This window comes from Phyllopteryx taeniolatus, chromosome 19, assembly GCF_024500385.1.
Source record: "Phyllopteryx taeniolatus isolate TA_2022b chromosome 19, UOR_Ptae_1.2, whole genome shotgun sequence".
Taxonomy (NCBI): domain Eukaryota; kingdom Metazoa; phylum Chordata; class Actinopteri; order Syngnathiformes; family Syngnathidae; genus Phyllopteryx; species Phyllopteryx taeniolatus.
In genome coordinates, this window is record NC_084520.1 from 14952289 (window position 1) to 14970723 (window position 18435).

Consider the following 18435-nt stretch of genomic DNA (forward strand, 5'->3'; position numbering starts at 1 on the left):
GTGAATTCAATGCCAACACACGGGCTGTGACTTTGGCGTCATGTGTGGACTAATATGGCCAAAGTGACACACAGACTCAGCGTCCATTCCCTTTCATCACAACAAAAAATGGGCAGCCATGGCTTGAGACCAAGTCCTAAGTGGCTAATCCGCCCCGCATGTTCAAGTATCATCACCTGTCTCTGGGATAGCGTTGATCTGTGGCTACAAGGCGGGTAGGGTGAGTAGTAGAACCTTGGAGGATTTATAAACTGCCATGAAATTTGAAAACAGTTGGCTTTGGTTCAGCGCCAGGGATGGCACGCGACTACAAGGCCTGTGATATCACTGAGAAATGTCAACAAGTACGCGAGGCACGTAATGTGTGTCTCACAATTGCTTTGGAGGGAGGGGAAAAAAAGTACACATGCAGATCATGTGATATAGTAATTTATATGTCGTAGAATGGCTGGAAGACAAGGCAAAAAGTTTCTTAAAAATGATTGAATGAGCACTTTTTGGGGTTGCACTAATTTGGGCCGCGTGCCCATTATAGTCGCTTTCAAACTGCACGAAAGAGGCCCACCCACTTCACTCCATATATGAGCCCTACTGGGGGGCCATCAATCATGCCAATGTACAGCGAAAGCATGTATGGTGAGTCCAAAGTGAACTGATACTATGTTTTTGACTCACATAAAACACATCCCAATAGGATCAGTAGCTTAACATTCAATTGGATTTTGTTCCGTTTGAAGCGCCGCAAATGAAGCCGGCAGCGACTGGTGAGTGGACTGAATGAAGGTCGCCAGCACTTCGAGCATGGTGAAGGTGAAAAGAGAGACACAGAAAGACCATAAAAACAAGACAGCTGGACACACCGAAATAGCCGCCGCCTCCTCCTGCCGCCGTTCTCGTTCTCAACCATTTTAGCTTACTTCTAAAGTTTGACTACTTCCTACATGTTGGCCTGCTCTGCCGCTTTTGTTCCCCTTTTAACAACTGTCTGCATTTGACAAATACACATCAAGAAATCATTTTTTTCTTTTGTTACTTAAAAAAGCATGTCAAGGTATTGCTCCTTATGACTCAAAAGTCAATATTAGTTTTTACCGAGATGAAGATTCATTTATAGGCCTCTTTAATTGACTTTCAGCATGGAAGATCCGAAAAAAAAAGACGCTATATAAGACTGCTGCATATCTAACATACAATTTAGGGCCACCTTTTTGAGTTAACATGAATTTTTATTTGGTGAATGACACAAGAAAGTGTCTTAGGGAGTGGTGCTAAGAGATAGTTATGACAAAAATTCAATATTTTCACAATGCTGGTAACTTGTAGCAATATTCTAAAGCATTCTTATCGACTATACATTTTATACAGTTTATATTTGGAAAAAGTAACAAAAAAATGTAAAATTGTAAAAAAAAAAAAATAATAATCCAAAATATATACATATTTTTGAAATAATATCTCTTAATGTAAATGACATGTATTCTGTATTCATAAAACTTTGGTAAACTTTTTCAAACAATGTCACATAGGAAAACGAGTAGTAGAGATGACACGCTTAGAACATTACGTCCAAGTCATAAATCTTCAGAAACAAATCCCGTCTTACGATGATCAAAATCAGAGGTACTAAAGGTCCTCTCCGAGACTTAGTGACAGACAAGAGCTTTAAGGAACTAAAGGTCCTGAACCTCAAAATCATGAACATGACAGATCAAAGGTAAACATTCTTCGCTTTTACCTATTGACAGTCATTGCATTTGTATTCATCGTTCCGTTAAGAGCGTTTCAAACTTTGAATGTTAGCGACAGGAAAGGAGAAACAAAGTTTAGATCTTGAATCTTCGATCGGCGCCCTCAGCAAGCGGAATGAAAGTGAAACGTCATTTCTTTGTACTTGGAAGCGTCACTCTAATTTGTCATTATTATGGGACTGATATTGTTTTTAGTTTTTGTTTTGAGTTTTCACGGTGTGTCAAGTACCAATCAGAAAACATCTCACCTGCTGAGACAGCTACACTTAACATAACATCTTAAATTTTTGCCACTTAGATTTCCTTTTACATCCAGAGGATACATATTCAGTACATAACCCCTCGATTTAACTCCAGGTTATGAATCGTTTCGGGCTTGCCTGTATATATGATAACACTGCATTGAAAGCACATATTGTTGAAATGAGATCTGGAAAATTCTATCGGACCAGTTTACTCAAAACCACTCAAATCTATCAAGTTTTCGTTCAGAGTCACTTGGCTGGTTCGTTTGCTTCTTGACCAATCGGCGATCAGGTCCTTGACTTCCTTTCCAAAATCATCGTGCAATTTGCTGAATTCCTCCCAGTTGCCAGAACACACTGCCGACCAGTCCCCCGTGGGCGGGCAAGGGCCGGTAATGGGCGTCACGTTTGCGGTCCTCTTGGGCCACAGCTTGGGCGACCGTCTAACGGTGGATTTGAGGGGAGCGGCCGGAGTTTTGAGAGTCGTGATGGAGCTCGGGATGGGGCCTGCAGCCACAGCTCCTGCTGAGTTCCGGGTCAATGTGGACAACTGTGGGCTCAGTTGACGATCCGCATTTGGGGTGGCGCCGCCGTTGGCTGGGTCAATGAACAAAGCCTCTAATGTTTCTGAAGGAACAACAAAGAAAACATTCAGTTCAGTTCATCGAATGTTATTCATGTGGTGTATGATTAGTGCAATAAACACTTGAACAAACATCACGTTTAGTGTCTTAACTACATTTTATGACTGATAGGAACAGAATATAGGGTGAACCACCCGTTTATAGCGAGGATACATTCCAGTCCCACCCGCGATAAGATATAAAAAACAATTGTATGAGATTTGCCCATTCCACTTACTAAACTTTCTAAAACAACTTATTCAAACACCCTTTTTTAAGCATTCCTTAGCACTCACGCTTGCTGTCAAGAAATGGAAGACTCGTATAACTGCCTCTTCCTGCTGCTAATTACGTTGCATCTACACCCAATAGAGCTCGAAGTTGCCCGGTGTGTTGCAACACAATGTGGTACTACAATAAAGAACCTGTGTATCCACTTATTGCCATTCATACAACAACAAATCATGGCCTGCACACATCGAGTACAGGACAATGGGCAATCAAATTTATGAAGGCTAATGTTTGCCTCATGCAGAGTGCACTTGTTTTGATCTTTGATCTGGGAGAATGACCCCATAGCCTTGTTGGCAGTGGCTCAGTGTAATTGGACTTTTTTTTTTTGGGGGGGGGGGGGCTACTAGATGTTGAAATGATATATCAGAAGCAAAGAAAAAGTAAACCAAACCAAAAGATAGCTGGCTTTGTTCTGCTGTTATTTTAACGTCAAGGACATCATTATGAAAATAAATAGAAAACTATTTTCATGATATCATAGCATGTGACAACATGCATTGTATTCTTCACTGTTACTTCAAAAATGCACCAATTTGGTGGAATGGCTCTAGTAATGGCCCACTACCGGATGACATTTCTGCAAACTACTACAACAGCTAGTAGGTACTAGTGAGACAAAACTACTAGTGGGCATTTGGATGCTACAAGTAAGGTCCAGCAGGCTACTAGGACTAAAAGTGTTTACTAGTACAGCACAGGAGTTCTTAGGTAAGGTTTAATTGCATTCTAGTAGGCCATAAGTGGCACTAGTAGTGAAAAAACAGGGACTAGTAATTGAGTCGTTCTACCATTGAGCTGCTCACCTTTGTATTTCTTCTCCAGGTCCATCACCAGCAGAGACAAGTAGCCGTGGTTGGCCGAGAGCAGGGCCTTGATCCAGCTCTCCTGGCCGGCCTGGTCCTCGGCGGCGAACTTGTAGGGCCGCAGGCCCAGCTCGCTCCACACCAGCGAAAAGGCGAACTGCTCCTCGGACTCGCACAGCTGGACGGTGCAGCCCTCCAGAACAATGACTCCGATGAGGTCACGGTCATCCGGGTGGTCCTTATAGAAGAGGAGGTTCCCCTTCAGAACAAACCAACGCTTGTGATAGGAAGGCCTGATGTCACCCTGTGGGACAATACTGTCGATTAGTATGTGTTGCACAACAGGAAGCTGAGATGTCTAATATTGCTGACTTTGCTGAAAGGAAGTACCTCAGATTAGCTGGTTGGAAAAAAAATAATTTCGCAAAGCACTGAAAAAAATGAAACAAGGCACAAAACGCACTGCGATTGTACTTTTACTGCGAGGTTCCCATGTGAACTGATCGTGGGCGGATGTTGTGAAATTTGCTCCTGTGTCTGAAGCTTCTTCGTTAGTCAAATTTTAGCTTGCAACAAAGAACAATAATTAACCGAGCGAAGGCTCATAACTCGGAAAAGTCGGGGCATCGTAAGTCAATGTACCATTCTACGAAAATGATTGTGAAAAGTTTCATGTATTGACAAAAAATGTTTTAGTGAGTAGCTTACCTTCTTAAAGAGATAGCCTTCCTTGTCCACAGGTGAGTCGCTTGATTCAAAATAAGAGACGACCTTCTCACCTATCTTCATTTCATCACATCACGGGCTGCTCAGCACCGAACCTGTTGCAATGACAACCTAAGCATTACGACACGAGTCAATTTCCCCACACAGTTCAACAGAAAAGGTTTCAGAGTAGTTAAGTAGTCATAGAGCAATGGAAAGTAACAGACACAACGTCGTCTGTGGTCAAACCGGAAATTGCACTTTTCCGCGTTTCGACGACGATTCTCCCACATTTAGAAAGTCCTACGGTCATTTCCCCCCCGAATAGCTAATTTGGCATAATTTAAAAAAAAAAAAATCAGAAATGAAAACAACATAGGCCATTTAAAGCTCCACGCTGTGTGAAATGGGCGAGTGAGTTTCGAGGGACGTCCAAACAAGTCTCTGGAAAAATACAAATACACTACACTTACATGTGAGTGCACCGTAACTAATCCGACATGGTCATTTACATAAAAATAGACGTTCAGGGATTTTGCTTACACGAGTTAAGTGTTTACAGGTACTCACCTGTGTGAAGCACGAAAGTGTTGGGTTTCTTGCGGTGTGTGCCAATAACTTCCGGGTTGTGGAAGGTCAAGCGTCAACCATGACATGGCCTTGTAGCTCAGTGGTTAGAGCACTGGTCTTGTAAACCAGGGGTCGTGAGTTCAATTCTCACCTGGGCCTGACTTTTAACTTAAAAGGAAAAAGTGGTAGTAAAATGAAAAACAAAAATTGAAATGAAATTATTAATTAAAAATGAGAGCTTTTATTCCCCCCAAAATACACTCCCAGTATATTATCGTCAGCCACGATAACTTTATGCGCAGTTTGAACATTAGCACAGTGCTTATAGGGAAATAAATAACTCAATAATTCAATTAAAATGTGTTGCACATGAAAAAAAAAAGATAAAAATGTACCTAAATACAAATTTAAACAGCTCTTTAAAATTCAATGCAAATGTATTGAACTTAAAAGTTAAACACAACTGAACTGACCTTGGGCACTTATTTTTTTTATGTACCACACTTTGAGAATCACTGAATGCTAAAGTATTAACTCTCCTTGTCTTTGTTTGTGTGTGTGTGTGTGGTGTCATGCCAATTAGAAAATCTCTTCAGGCCATTTTCACACTAACACTGTTGGCAAAAGTGACAGCTCATGTGTCCCAGTACGCAAAGTACATCTTAATTTTTTTACATCTCTGCTCAACAGAAGCTCTCTTTCCCAGAGGCGAGCATGCTGTCTTAGTGAAATGTTGTCGTCAGGCAGTCATGCGTGTGATGAAGTCTATATTAGTCAGTGAGGTGTGTTGGTTACTGTGAAAATCTCCAGTATGCTGTCTGCTGAGCCAAGCGTCTCTGGGGTACAGGTGTTAATTTATTGCACATGTTATCCTTGTATTAACCCTTGAGGCAAAGTTACTCTCTGCTGTTTTTATTCTCGAATAAGAATGTAACAGAAGACAAGACAAACCTTTGTGAGAAAGGACCAAACTTGTAAACTTTCTATCAGGGGTACTTTTTTATTTATACATTTCCCAGTGAGGGCCATGTGTTTCAATCAAAATAGTATATGTACCTTCTGTATTGTATATTGGAACAAATGACTAAAACGTAAGTGCAGTGAGTTTCCGAACAGTCTGTATAAATCAGTGCTTTAAGATACTGTAATATTTGTCATTTTTCATTGAGGATAAAGAATATATTCCTGTGAGAATTGTTATATTATCCATCCAAATGTGTTGCTCCACCGTTTGTGTTCAAATAGAAGTTGCTTCTAAAACCGCAACTATCGATGCAAACCGACTAGTCAAGTATGTGGACTTAGCAGAAGCGAATGCTAATAAGGCTAATCTGTGCCTCCGACACTGTAGATCTGCTTAACTTTAGGCTTTGACACAACGGTGCTTTCAGGGTCGGGCTGGCCTGTGACTTGAAAATGGTGGATCCTCCCTATTTTGAAAAATAGCCAGGTTGTTGGTTTCTTGAACAAAATGGGATATACAGATTCAGCGCCTTTTCCTCTTCTCGGCTCCATTGGGATACGTAACTCTGCTTCATTTCCCCCCCAAATGATTCTACAAGGTTGTTTTCCTACTGTTTTCCTGAAACAAGTCTGCACAGGTGCAGTAAGAAGATGGCCTAGTCCATTGGATGAGAAGTGAGGTGGGAGCACTTGAAACGAGTGCGATATTAAGCATTTTTAGTGTTTTGAAGCGTGTGAATTAAGACTAAAACAATAAAAATTGCTTTCAATCGAACATCCCCCACCAAACTATTAGTCACTTTTTCTGAGACATTTGAGGGCCCAGGCAATTTTCTGTGTTTTCCTGCTTCGTCCTTGATTGTAACTTTGACTTTCTGGACAACCTGTATGTCACTTTTTAACGTCTACCTACCACTGACTGTTGTTGCGATAAACACTCAAGTCTCTCCAGTATGCATCTTGAGGTGCCTTTTCAGATTCTCCGCCCGACTGAAGCTTTTCCCGCACTGGCTGCAGTAGTACGGCTTCTCTCCCGTGTGCACCATCCTGTGTTTCTTCAGATCTCCTGCCTGACTGAAGCGCTTCCCGCACTGTGAGCAGCCGTACGGCTTCTCTCCCGTGTGACAGCGTAGGTGGATTTTCAGGTACCCCACTCGGCTGAACGTCTTCCCGCACTGCGAGCAGCCGAACGGCTTTTCTCCCGTGTGACAGCGTAGGTGGATTTTCAGGTAGGCCAGCCGGCGGAACGTCTTCCCGCATACAAGACACGGGTGGGAGTCGTCTCTCCTGGCGGGCTCCGTCTGGATTGTTCCTCCGTCAAAGCTGTGCTTGGAGTGATTTGAGTGGGCGGGCCTGCTAGAGTTGTGAGGAAAGGGGCTTAAATCCACACAGCCGTTGTAATGTTCTTGCAATGTTGGCGGACCAGACAGCGAGCAAGCGGCTGGCTCTCTTTTAACAACATTTACTGCGTCGTCTGTGGTCATCTGGACAGTCAGAGCCTCCTCAAGCTCCTCGTCTTCTGGTTCTTCTTTGCATTGTTTTAATAGCGTCTGGGCCGAAGCGCACTCTGCCTGTGACCCCGCGTCATTGTACTTGTGCTTCAAATCACGGGTAGTATTGTTCGGCCACAAAGGGAGGCCGGGGTTCTGCTCCTGAATCTCCGAGCCCTCTTCCTGGACAGGAAACAGACCGTGGACATGCAGAATATCTGTGAGTAAAGACCAGAAAGAGAATCATATTTATTGGCCAAGTACGTAAAATCGCACAAGGTACCACGATTTAACGACTGACCCAGCTAACGAGTTTTTCGAGATATGAGGCGACGCTCGATTTTTTTTGTCTTCAGTTGCCAGCAGAAATTCAACAGCAGATAGTGAAGAATCCTTCCAAAAAAAAGTAGCCAATGCGAAACGCCACAGACGGGCTAGGGAAACTGGCATCGATGTTGCAGTACACTTTAAGCAACAGATATTTGAACAGTGCAATAACACATGTAGACAGGCAATATAACAATATTCACAAGCATATATTCTTTATCCTCTGTGAAAAAATATGAATAATACAGCACGTTACCAAGTTGTGAAACTGTGTATTACGTATGATTGTATCATACTGTACTGCCCCCTTTGTGGCAAAGGTGCACACAACAGAAGGAACGCAATGTCAATAGGCATTGACGTATAAAATAATCTTGCACAAACTGTTTAATTCATAACATTTTATGAATGTTGGCTTATATAAAGTACGATACTGTAGAGTGCCACTTATTTAAATAAATATTTTTTTTAAAAACAACATTGCAAATTTTTTTTTTTTTTGTGGAGCTGGAACAGAGTGGAGTGTTTTGAGATAGGAACAAGGTCAAGGAATTCATTACAAGGCATCACTATACATTTAAGAGCTAGGTTAGCAGCTTTCAGGCTAATTTTTCTACTTTCTACAATGTTAAGATGCCCGAGATAATGCTTTCCTATATCTTACTTTGTATCTCCAGCAGACTTCTCCTCAGGCTCTCATTTTCCTTTTGCGTGCTGGCCGCTTTCTCCCGATACACCGACACAGTTTCCTTCACCATCTCCACAACCTCCTGCACAGCTTCGTTCAGCAGCTTGGCCAAACGGGCGTTCAAGCATTCCAGTTTGGTATCCTCCATCCTTAAAAACAATCACACAGCATAATTATGTGTTTCTCGAAAGTGTGGTACTGGAGTGGTACGCGAAAGAAGGACAATTCAATTTAGTTGTATTTAACTTTTTTGAATTCGATACATGCATGCTTTTGCATTATGGGAGGAAAAAAATAAAAAAATAAAATACACACACACACACACAGAAAAGAACGAGGGGAACATGAAAAATACACAAAAAGGGTGGGGCCGAGATTCGAACACCGAACCGCAAAACACGGAGGGACACGTTCGAACCACTAGCATACCGAGCTGAACAGCAACATAAGCTAATTGTGTTTGTACCTTGTGGTCGTGTGCCTTATGAAGTTTGTAGTTTCCGTATTGGTAAGTACACGTAATTAGTAAAGTAGCACACTTTGAATGAACTAGCGGCAAAGCTGACCGGCTGTGACTTAAGTTATTATGGCTATTATTTCATTTCATCGTGAAAAGTGTATCATAACAAGCTTAAGCTTCCGGTCGGGGTCAACACCGGAACACCTTTTGTGATGCGATTTTCAGTATAAAGGTGTTACTTTCAGAATAAAGCGCCTTCATTTAAAAAAAATGAAATTAATAACAACCAGGAAGCTGTAACAAATTCAAATAAATAAACTGATTCATCTTTAAATTTAAGGAATAAATACTCGTTTTCTAAGCAGCTATACCATTTAAAAAATGTCCTCTCCTTTTCCTTTTGTTTATTGTTGTTACACTTCTTGTCTTGTATGTATATACTATATATATATATATGCTTATTCACTTACTTCTTCATGAATTCATCTATCAACAATATAAATTATTACATGTTCCTGACAACAAAATAAATGGGGGGGGATCTTAATTTACCCATCAAACCAGCGTATTACCCTAAGCAATGCAAACACGACACATTATGAATAAAGTATTCAATTATCATTCAAGAAGTTTCAAACTGTATGAGACCAACGTAAGATGAAGTGTGTGGTCGTCTTGACGGCTCTTTACTGTTTGCAACTTCAAGCAAGTTTGGTTAGAAGTGAATGTGAAAAAAATTGTTAAAAAACCCAAAAATTGACCAAGGCTTTTTTTCTTTATGAATGAATGAAGTTCCCGTTGATATTCATTTGTTGCAAGTCTTGTTCAGCAAAGAGTAGCGCTCTTTGGTAATTATTAATTTTTAGGAATTGAAAAACGTGAAGACATCGGTTTCGTTTACATTGGTTGAGTAAAGTAGACAAACCTACATAAAAACAAGAAGCAAGTGTTTTGGTAGGTTGGCCCTTTGCTGTCAACCTACTGGTAAAGCCTAAAAAGTAAAACATGCAAAACATTTCATTCTTTCTTTCTGGTCTTTTTCATAGCACTGACAAAATGTATATCATACCTGTAATACTGATGGAAATTCCTCAATAATCACAAGCCATCTAGCAAATTGACATTCAACAATATCAACAGTTTATAATCTTTTTGGGGGAAATATAATTCAAGTAACACACATTAAGCAAAAAAAATCTCTACTCAACAATACTCTACAATTAATTGCACTCGTAGGAACACAAACCATGCTTTTAAGTGTGATCCCTTTTCCTTAAATGTGTTTGAGGAAAACATGTTAAGGAAGGAAATGGCAGAAATAGTGCATTCATGCAAGAAGTGAACTTGTTATATGTCATCATTAGGTCCAGTGCAGTCCACAAATACTGCCGGTCTCCAAGTCACGGCTGCCCCTCCGCGGCGCTTTCCTCAAACAGACACAGCAGGTTCTTTGGCCCGAAGACGTCATCTGAGCGGCTCCGGTTACGATAGCGCCGCTGTGAAGACCGTTTGCCCTGCCTGGAGTCCAGTGATTCCGTGTGACAGGGTGTGTGTGCGTCTGATGTGTAGCAGTCACTGGCGGGGCTGCTGGAGGGTCCCCGGGCTCCGTTACACGGGGACCAGTCAAATTGAACAGAGTGAGGACTCCGGTCTACGTGTGCCGGGGAACGTGGGAGAGGGGTGGACGTAGTTTTCAAATCCAGTGGAGATTTCATCCTGTTGGGAGTAAAGTTAAAGTGAGGCTTTAACATGAAAATAGATACAGTAAACCCCCTAAAAATATTGATAATTGTCTATCAAGTATATACAGTGTTTTGACGTACTTCTTTGACATCAATTACTACTAATAGCCAGGGCTTTGACGCCATCTTGTGGCATAGCATATTTGTTTACTTCTCTGAGAGTTTTGGGGAATCCTCCGGTCCTACGGGGTCCAACGCGAACACCCCGTCGTCCTCTGAGCTGTCAGCGCGCAAGGCGCTGAGGGTCAGCGTCACCTCCTTGTCCCAGCTCTCTTTGGGAGGAGTGCAGGGGGCCGGCTTGCTGCAACGGCGGAAGATCGGCAGGTAAAGAGAAGAGAAAAGTCGACGGCCAAAGCTATCACCATCTAAAACCAAAACCAAACACAGTAGAACATGAAAGGTAAAGAGCAAAATTAACCACAGACATCCAGACATTTTCTAGCATGCTTATCCTCATTTGGAGCTGAGATTCGAACCCTCAACCACAGAACTGTTCGACAGACATGCTAACCACTCCGACACTTCTGCTGCCATTAACCAAATCAACAGCCCTATATGTTACAGTGTCTAACCAAATTACCTGGCAGAAGAAGGTCAAAGTCAGCATGGTTTCTGCAAAGAAAAGGTAAGCGCGTCTCTTCCACATGCGTTTCCTCACTGAGGGCAAAGCAAGAAGCTCGGGTACTGTCGGCCTGTTAGAAGGTTCTGGAGTCAGCATCATCTGCAGAACTTTCTGAAGGTCTGTTGAAAGCCCTGCACAAACAAATAGAACAATGATTTATCTGGCATAAAAAGTTACAATCTGATTTTAAGACGTTTGACACTGATACAGTATAAGACTTGATTGATTTTTACATCCTACTGTGAGGGAGGAGACTAAAATGAAAACAAATAAAAATAATCTGCTATTTATAAAATGTGCCTTAAAAAGTGAAACAAGGCCACAAGGGGCTTATATTCGAAGTGTGGGAAATTGTTGGGTTGAGGGACACCATTTTAAGTTCTCAGCCGAACTACTACTTACTTCAGCAGAACTATGTTGAAGTGAGGGGAGGAGCTTCATTTAGTCAGGCCATAGCCCTGTCTAACAGAAAAGTAGTGCTTTGCCACCATGTTGTTGCACCTACAGGTAATTATAAACCTTTTTTTTGGGGGGGGGGGGTGCATTACATACAGAATTTAGCTAGTCACGACTATATGATATGAATATGAACTTACCACTCGCGACCTCAGGGAGGCGCCCTTGTCTGAGTTGCTGCCAGCCCTCTCCACCATTGGGGACCTCTATATTGCACGCAAGCTCCAGAATGGAAACACCCAAACTAAAAGGGAACGAAAAGGTGATGTTAGGTATTCCACAATGTCACAAAAGTATGAGTATTCTTATTGATAGTATCTCTACCTGTAAACATCTGCAGCAGGGCCATACTCCCCCCGGAGGAGCTCAGGAGCCATGTACCTGGGATCTCCTCCGGGGTCATCTTCTCTCACTTTCTCTGAGCTGCTCTCTTTGAGCTCTAGCAGAAGCCCAAAGTCGCCCAGTTTGAGTCGCCCGGAGTCCTTTACCAGCACGTTGGCGGGCTTCAGGTCCAGATGGACAAAACTGCGAGAGTGCAGGTGGTCCAGCGCCGAGAGAAGGTCGCACAAGTACGACCATGCTGCACGCTCGTCTGTGTCGACCGGGAGGAGAATGCACACATCAACGGTGTCAAAATCTTACGTCAATGTTTGTAAACAATAGGCGCCAGGGTATTTCCAGAGGACAGAACGCCAGTGATTAGCCCATTGATTAATGGAATAATCGGATAAAAATTTATTTTACAGTATTAAATAAAAATACCAACACACAATACAATAACAAAGTGCATGTGAGGTGCATGTTTTATTTTTGTGCACTTGGGGTCGCCACTCTCATGTTCTACACTGTAGTATCTGTAACTTTGAGTGTGAGGCATCAGCGAATGAGAGTGTAGTTGGCTGTTGTCGGCTGGCTGTTAACTGGCTAACCGTTAACCAGTCTGCGTGATGAGTAACAGGGCGTCGGTTGTATGTGCTTAATGCGTGGTTTTTTTTGGACAATAAAGTGCAATCATGCCAACTTACTTAACACGGAGTGGTGTGGTATGTGCAATGGTAACATTAGCCGTGCGGAAAAATTATCCCTGCAAAGCTTTGAGGCAGGGCATTTTGCGTCAACGTTTTTTTGTCATCGAACTACTCAATTTATTTGATTAATCGGTTCAGCCTTTGGTATTGCTTTAGATTTTGTCCCCCGGAAGTACTTGTGATGGTCCTTACCGTTGCCAGGAGACTGACTTTCTGCATGGAGCAGCAAACTGGTGTGACACAGTTCCGTCTGGATGTACAGCCGACCGCACTCTTCCCAGGCCGCGACCAAGTTGAGGATGTGAGGATGTGGGCAGACTCGCTCGTGGTTCTTGGCCTCCCTGACCTTGCGGTTCCTGTCACTGTTGCCCCTGTAGCGATGGAGCGAGCGTTTTACAGCATACAGGCGGCCATCCTTGTTGCTTTGAACCTAGAAAACAGGAATGAAAAATGATGATGCCAGAGTAGGTGCAGAGTTTGATTTCCCTCTTGTTGCACATGTTGTGTGATGCTGTTGGTAGATGAGAGAGAGGAGCACGATTGAAGTCTCCATTGAACAGTATGAGGGTGCCGGGACTCTGAAATTTTAAGCTGGCGTTGGCGTAGCAACGCAGTCCCAGGTGACCTCTGGTCATCAATTGTTGACGTTATACGTTAACTCTTTGCTAATGAGGATCCTCTCGTCAATTGTTGACTTTAAATGTCGCCACGATGACTTTAAATTTCAGCGTGATGTGTCAAATCTCTTTGCGTGAAGATGCAAACTGCATTTGTGAATTTAGCCGACTCTAGAGGTGCCACTGTATGTCACCCACTCCCACCACACTCACCTTGTAGACTTCTCCAAAAGAACCCCTTCCAAGCAGGCCCAGCGTAGTGAAGCACTGGTTAAAATAGGGCCTCTGCTTTTTGCGGTCGTACACAGATTCCAGAGGGGGCGACTGGCTGAGAGAACGAGACAGGGGTGTCCAGGGGGCCGTTTTCTGGAGGAAGAAGATGCGGCTCACAGAGAAAGACTCCTTGTACGGCGCCAGCGGTGGCAGAGAGTGGGACAGGTAATCGGGGGATGAGACGGAGGAGTTGGACGTGGACGAGGAGGAAAAAGGGTGTCGACGCTTTTTCAAGGAGAAGGACTGCTCTGCGTGGGCAAAGTGGGAAGGGAGCGGGAGCATGCTGGTGGTCACTGTGGTATCCACGCTTAGTGACATTGTGTGTCTTCAGCTCCTTTCTTTGCAGGCAATGACCTGTAACAGTAAGAGAACTATCAAACATCCTGGGAAACATCTGAAAAGAGCATTTTAGAACAATATCATGTGGACATTCTTTTTAAATTAGATCAGGAAAACAAAGATCAAACAAGGCAACACAGTCGAGGAGTGGCTCGAATGTCTGCCTCACAGTTCTGAGATTTAGGTTTCGGGCATGCAAATTCCTTACAGGAGGAAGGCCGGAGCCAAGATTCCTTACCCCAAAACTCAAAACTGTGAGTCATACGTGCTAACCACTAGCACACCGTGCTGCCCAGAACCAACCATAAATCAAACGAAAATAATAAAAGGTACAATTTAAAGTGATTGATTAGCCAAGTGCATTTGACTTGATAATGAAGCATGTCTACTGTAGAGAGAATGCAAGTTAGTGCTACTGGTATCACTTGTATTGATACAAGTATCTGATAGTCTACCGACCATCTCTAGTGTTTATAGGGCGTCAAACACTTGCGGATTAAAAATAAAAGGAGTTCAACTGTAATAACCGATTCGACAGTGTTGAAAGAAACGCCCAAGTCACCAAATTGGTCAAATCAAGATCAAAGATGCTTTGCAACAGACTGCCTGCATCTGCAGGGACACTACACTAGTGTGATGCAGATATCGCTTCTGTTCTGTTGACGAAATCACTTCGAAAACATAACAATTACAAAAATTAACTACGGTCTAAACTTGGGACTGAAAAATGCAGCAGAGATGTTTGTTTGTAAAGTTAACCCTAGGTAGCTCGTTGAAGCACATTCAAGAAAAGTAAATATTTAAGGGTCCACGTAAAACATAAATTACTTCTTTAATTGTGTGTAAAAGTAATAAAATTGCATACTAACCATAATCCAGCATGAATATGAACACACAGAGGTGCCCACCCAGTCCTCCTCCCTCAGTCGAGTTGTTGTGAAGTGATTTTGTCACGTTATCATAAATCCCACTCAAATTCTAGGCAGGACACGCCTTGCTGCAATATTATTGGCTGCAGTACACGGATTTCTGTAATTTAATTGGCTAATGCATCCAGGCCGGAAGACATGCAGCAGCCAATCATATTGCTAGCGGGGCACGTCCTGCCTAAAACACAAGTGGGATTTGACGAAGTCAACTACGTAGCTAGCTCGCGCCAAATTCTTAAGAAACGTAGTGACGCGCATCAGTGGCTCGTGAATACAACTTGCTCATTTCACGTGCGCCATAGCCGTAAACTCGCGCATGCGCAGTGAGTCCGGGGCATCTGCTGCACTACTGGGCTTGTGTATCGGGCTAGCTAGCTGATCACTTGAGATGGTAAGTGGGTTATTATTATCACTTTTTTTTGTCATATGGGTTTGTAGTTGGATCGCGGGGGGTTAACCTTCAGTGGTCAGTATCAAAAAGACGACGCTGTTGGCGATACAAAGGGCGAGTTAGGTCTTGAATAGCGATCTTATGCTAAGTTTGCTATGTTAGCTTCGGCTTCCCATCTACAAAGATAGCGAGGTAACTTAGCCCAGCTAACCTTGCGGAGGGGGGGGGGTGACGTAATTTGACTCGCGTTATCTACTTAGCCGGTGAAAATAGAGGCAAATAAATCGCCTTCACGCTGCCGTTGTCACAGATTGTGTTTGGAGTTGCTAATTACAAATCCCCAAAGATGTTTTTTTTTTTTTTTTTTGCTTATGAGTGAGTTGCTTGTCAGCATTGAGCTCAAGATTGCAAGATATTGGATTAATGCCAGAAACTGTGGTGCTTTCCGGAAATCGGATGAATTTCCTACTCTATTTATAATTGCAGTCCTGCGCAACACTCTCAAACGTGTTTGGCCCACTTAATTTGTTAACTCAGAGAAATTGTAAACTTGTTTTTCCACAACATACTCACCGGGATCAGAATAACTTTTCATAAAAATATACATTTACTGTTGTGCTTGTAAATTTACATATTCTAGCAGAATGTGTAAAATATTAAAATATATATATTCTATACTGATGCTAACTATTTTAAAATCATTTATTAAGCACGGAGCTTCTTCAAAATGAGATAAATTTGGGATTACTTTTTTTTGCATCAATATAAACGTAAGGCAGATGTTAGGGTCACTTTTAATGGTCGTTTTCTATCACTGTCATCTTCAAAATCAAACTCTTTTTAACTTATTTGCCCTCCATACAGGATGTGTTCTTAATGATCCGGCGTCACAAGACCACCATCTTCACCGATGCCAAGGAGTCCACCACAGTCTATGAACTAAAGCGCATAGTCGAGGGAATTCTAAAGAGACCACCCGAGGACCAGCGGCTCTACAAAGTGAATTGAACGCTTTTCCTAATCCACTTCTTAAAATAACACATTTTCAAGCCTTGAAAGAATTCTGTGACTGATTCCGCTATGACTTGACAGGACGATCAGTTGCTAGAGGACATCAAAACTCTGGGTGACAGCGGATTCACCAACCAGACCGCCAGACCACAGGCACCGGCTACAGTTGGACTGGCTTTCCGAATCAGTGGTATGTGTACAACGAGAAAAGTCCAAAGAATCTTGTAGTGAAATGTGAAAGTCAGTCCGACAGCTGAAAATACTCAATGAGAAATTTATTGATATGCTAACTTCACCAGCTCACAGGACCCAACTCCATTCGTTTTCCACCAACCTGTAGTGGCTGTTTATGAAATGTTGCAATATTTGCAACAACTTTTTTCTTTCTTTTTTTTTTTTTTTTTTTAAATTATCTATGTATTGTTCCTCACCACGCTCTGCTCTCTTCCTGTTTAGTTTCAATTCCTGCAACCCATTTTGGCAGAAAACTATCAAGGCCTGAAATGATGGTCAACTTTGTGCTTATTGGTTTGCATTTAAAAAAAAATAATAAAATCCAATTGAAACTACTTTAAATATTCATGATTATTATTAACTGTTATTCATGTGTAAAGATAAGTAAACCAAATTCTATTTTATTATAAAAACAAGTTTCACAGAAGTCAAAGCAAACAAATCTCAGCAAACTCCCAAGTTGGGTCCATTGTGTCTCCGGGCACCAGCGTACAGTACGTGTGGTTGTAACCGCTTTGCTCTCCTGTGCCCCCCCCACCCCAGATGAGATGTTTGAGCAGCTGCACATCGAGGCCTTCTCCAGCCCCCCAGAGCTCCCCGATGTGATGAAGCCTCAGGACTCCGGTAGCACTGCCAGTGAGCAGGCCGTGCAGTGATGCGCGCCCCCTCCCCCCCCCTCTGCCAGGCGACGCAATTGTGGAAGTAGGGTGTGGTTGGGGCTGTGTGGATTAACTGCAGTGAAGAAGTAGTGGGGTGGAGGATATGTAGTGTCATTTCAGTTGATGAACGAGGACATTCTGGGTAACCGTGCCCGTCCGTGTTACCTTCATGCTATCATTGCTGCACCCCCCTTCCCTCCCAATTGGCTTCACGTGTCAAGTTTTTAGGTAAATATGATTTCCACTTGGGTTCTGCTACTTGGTTTGGAAAGTGCGAATGTGTTTGTGTGCGTGTGTTTGACTTATTGTAATTATTTTCATTAATATTTTTTTTTGCAAAAAGTGAAGGTGTAGTAAAGTCCTTTTTAGAAGTAACCTGCATGGGTGATGAGTGTGGTGTGTACATGGGCAAACTGCATGATCCGAGGGCTTTAATCTTCACACAAACAGATGAACCTTGTTCTTGTTTCCTTATGTTATGTTCGTCTGATTTCTTGTGTCCCATGAGGAAAATCATTTTTGTTGGCAGTTATTGTCATCTTTTTTTGTGTGCGTGTGTCATCACTGTGTCACTTCTCTGTACACGTTTCATTTCCTGAGACCAAAGGCGGGCACCTCTCGGACACCAGAGAAAAGTTCTTTTCGGAGATTCGTGCCACAAACTTTTGGAAAATCGTTACGTCACACGTCATCCCTTTTCCGGCACCTTTCCCCACACAAATACTCTGTAACTGTGAGCTTGCTTAATTAAAGGTTTTCAATTTTTGTTTTTTACGCTTTTGTCTTTATTTTTCCTGAAGAAACACTGTCAAATGTCTATACAAAGAGATCTGTGATAGAATTTTATCTATGTTGTACAGCGCTTGTCCTCATTAGCGTCATGGGTGAGCTGCCGCCTTTCCCAGAAGACTTGGGGTCCACCTTAAGAGTCTAAAATGAACCTAGAATATGGGAGGAAGCCAGAATACCAAGAGAAAAGTAAACCAAGCATGGGGAGAGCACGCAAACTCCACGCAGGATGCAAAATTTCTGCCCTGAACCTTAGAACTGTGAGGCAGTCATGCTTACCACTAGTGGACTATGCTACCTTTATCTGTAAATGTAAGGAAAAGGTCATGGTTTCGTTAACTTCTCGAATAGGGAACCAGAAGGTTGTAAAATAAAGGCAACAATTGTCGTTACGCTTGTGCTCCATTCTCGGCAGCAGCGGGAGGAAAA

At 42.6% G+C, this 18435-nt stretch overlaps 4 protein-coding genes and 1 non-coding gene across 6 annotated transcripts; 2 read left to right on the forward strand and 3 right to left on the reverse strand.

The window, feature by feature from the left end:
• Nucleotides 1-413: 413 nt before the first annotated feature.
• On the reverse strand, nt 414-5131 carry LOC133469805 (sesquipedalian-1-like). 2 transcript variants are annotated; one of them, XM_061757359.1, is made up of 4 exons: nt 4989-5131; nt 4422-4534; nt 3714-4017; nt 414-2620 (listed from the first exon to the last, which is right to left on the reverse strand). In XM_061757359.1, exons 2-4 carry the CDS (start codon nt 4500-4502, stop codon nt 2202-2204), a joined length of 804 nt encoding a protein of 267 aa, XP_061613343.1. In that variant the 5' UTR covers nt 4503-4534; nt 4989-5131; the 3' UTR covers nt 414-2201. The 2 variants fall into 2 exon arrangements, with proteins under 2 accessions (XP_061613343.1, XP_061613344.1); XM_061757360.1 differs by lacking the exon at nt 4989-5131 and adding an exon at nt 4668-4686.
• Nucleotides 5075-5147, forward strand: trnat-ugu (transfer RNA threonine (anticodon UGU)). Its single transcript has one exon. It is a non-coding gene; the product is annotated as a tRNA-Thr (tRNA).
• Nucleotides 5148-5968: 821 nt separating this feature from the next.
• On the reverse strand, nt 5969-9532 carry LOC133469800 (zinc finger protein 69 homolog). Its single transcript, XM_061757353.1, has 3 exons — nt 8923-9532; nt 8433-8605; nt 5969-7659 (listed from the first exon to the last, which is right to left on the reverse strand). The coding sequence occupies exons 2-3, from the start codon at nt 8602-8604 to the stop codon at nt 6890-6892; spliced, it is 942 nt and encodes a 313-aa protein (XP_061613337.1). The 5' UTR covers nt 8605; nt 8923-9532; the 3' UTR covers nt 5969-6889.
• A 501-nt stretch (nt 9533-10033) lies between these two features.
• On the reverse strand, nt 10034-14978 carry pkmyt1 (protein kinase, membrane associated tyrosine/threonine 1). The gene is made up of 8 exons (XM_061757373.1): nt 14863-14978; nt 13595-14008; nt 12957-13194; nt 12061-12328; nt 11877-11980; nt 11231-11411; nt 10810-11013; nt 10034-10632 (listed from the first exon to the last, which is right to left on the reverse strand). The coding sequence occupies exons 2-8, from the start codon at nt 13970-13972 to the stop codon at nt 10317-10319; spliced, it is 1689 nt and encodes a 562-aa protein (XP_061613357.1). The 5' UTR covers nt 13973-14008; nt 14863-14978; the 3' UTR covers nt 10034-10316.
• Nucleotides 14979-15154: 176 nt separating this feature from the next.
• Nucleotides 15155-17991, forward strand: LOC133469811 (elongin-B-like). Its single transcript, XM_061757371.1, has 4 exons — nt 15155-15313; nt 16178-16312; nt 16406-16514; nt 17102-17991. The coding sequence occupies exons 1-4, from the start codon at nt 15311-15313 to the stop codon at nt 17212-17214; spliced, it is 360 nt and encodes a 119-aa protein (XP_061613355.1). The 5' UTR covers nt 15155-15310; the 3' UTR covers nt 17215-17991.
• Nucleotides 17992-18435: the final 444 nt, after the last annotated feature.

What these genes read in the sequence shown, in the direction of transcription:
- LOC133469805 (XM_061757359.1), bottom strand. Translation starts at nt 4,502, where the DNA reads ATGAAGATAGGTGAGAAGGTCGTCTCTTATTTTGAATCAAGCGACTCA. An exon ending in AAGGCTATCTCTTTAAGAAG is followed by an intron (nt 4,018 to 4,421) that starts GTAAGCTACTCA and finishes ATTGTCCCACAG; the next exon opens with GGTGACATCAGGCCTTCCTA. An exon ending in CCTGGAGAAGAAATACAAAG is followed by an intron (nt 2,621 to 3,713) that starts GTGAGCAGCTCA and finishes TTGTTCCTTCAG; the next exon opens with AAACATTAGAGGCTTTGTTC.
- LOC133469800 (XM_061757353.1), bottom strand. Translation starts at nt 8,604, where the DNA reads ATGGAGGATACCAAACTGGAATGCTTGAACGCCCGTTTGGCCAAGCTG. An exon ending in AAGTCTGCTGGAGATACAAA is followed by an intron (nt 7,660 to 8,432) that starts GTAAGATATAGG and finishes CTTTACTCACAG; the next exon opens with ATATTCTGCATGTCCACGGT.
- pkmyt1 (XM_061757373.1), bottom strand. Translation starts at nt 13,972, where the DNA reads ATGTCACTAAGCGTGGATACCACAGTGACCACCAGCATGCTCCCGCTC. An exon ending in TTCTTCTGCCAGGTAATTTG is followed by an intron (nt 11,014 to 11,230) that starts GTTAGACACTGT and finishes AGATGGTGATAG; the next exon opens with CTTTGGCCGTCGACTTTTCT. An exon ending in TCCCCAAAACTCTCAGAGAA is followed by an intron (nt 10,633 to 10,809) that starts GTAAACAAATAT and finishes TACTCCCAACAG; the next exon opens with GATGAAATCTCCACTGGATT.
- LOC133469811 (XM_061757371.1), top strand. An exon ending in AGGACCAGCGGCTCTACAAA is followed by an intron (nt 16,313 to 16,405) that starts GTGAATTGAACG and finishes ATGACTTGACAG; the next exon opens with GACGATCAGTTGCTAGAGGA. An exon ending in ACTGGCTTTCCGAATCAGTG is followed by an intron (nt 16,515 to 17,101) that starts GTATGTGTACAA and finishes CCCCCACCCCAG; the next exon opens with ATGAGATGTTTGAGCAGCTG.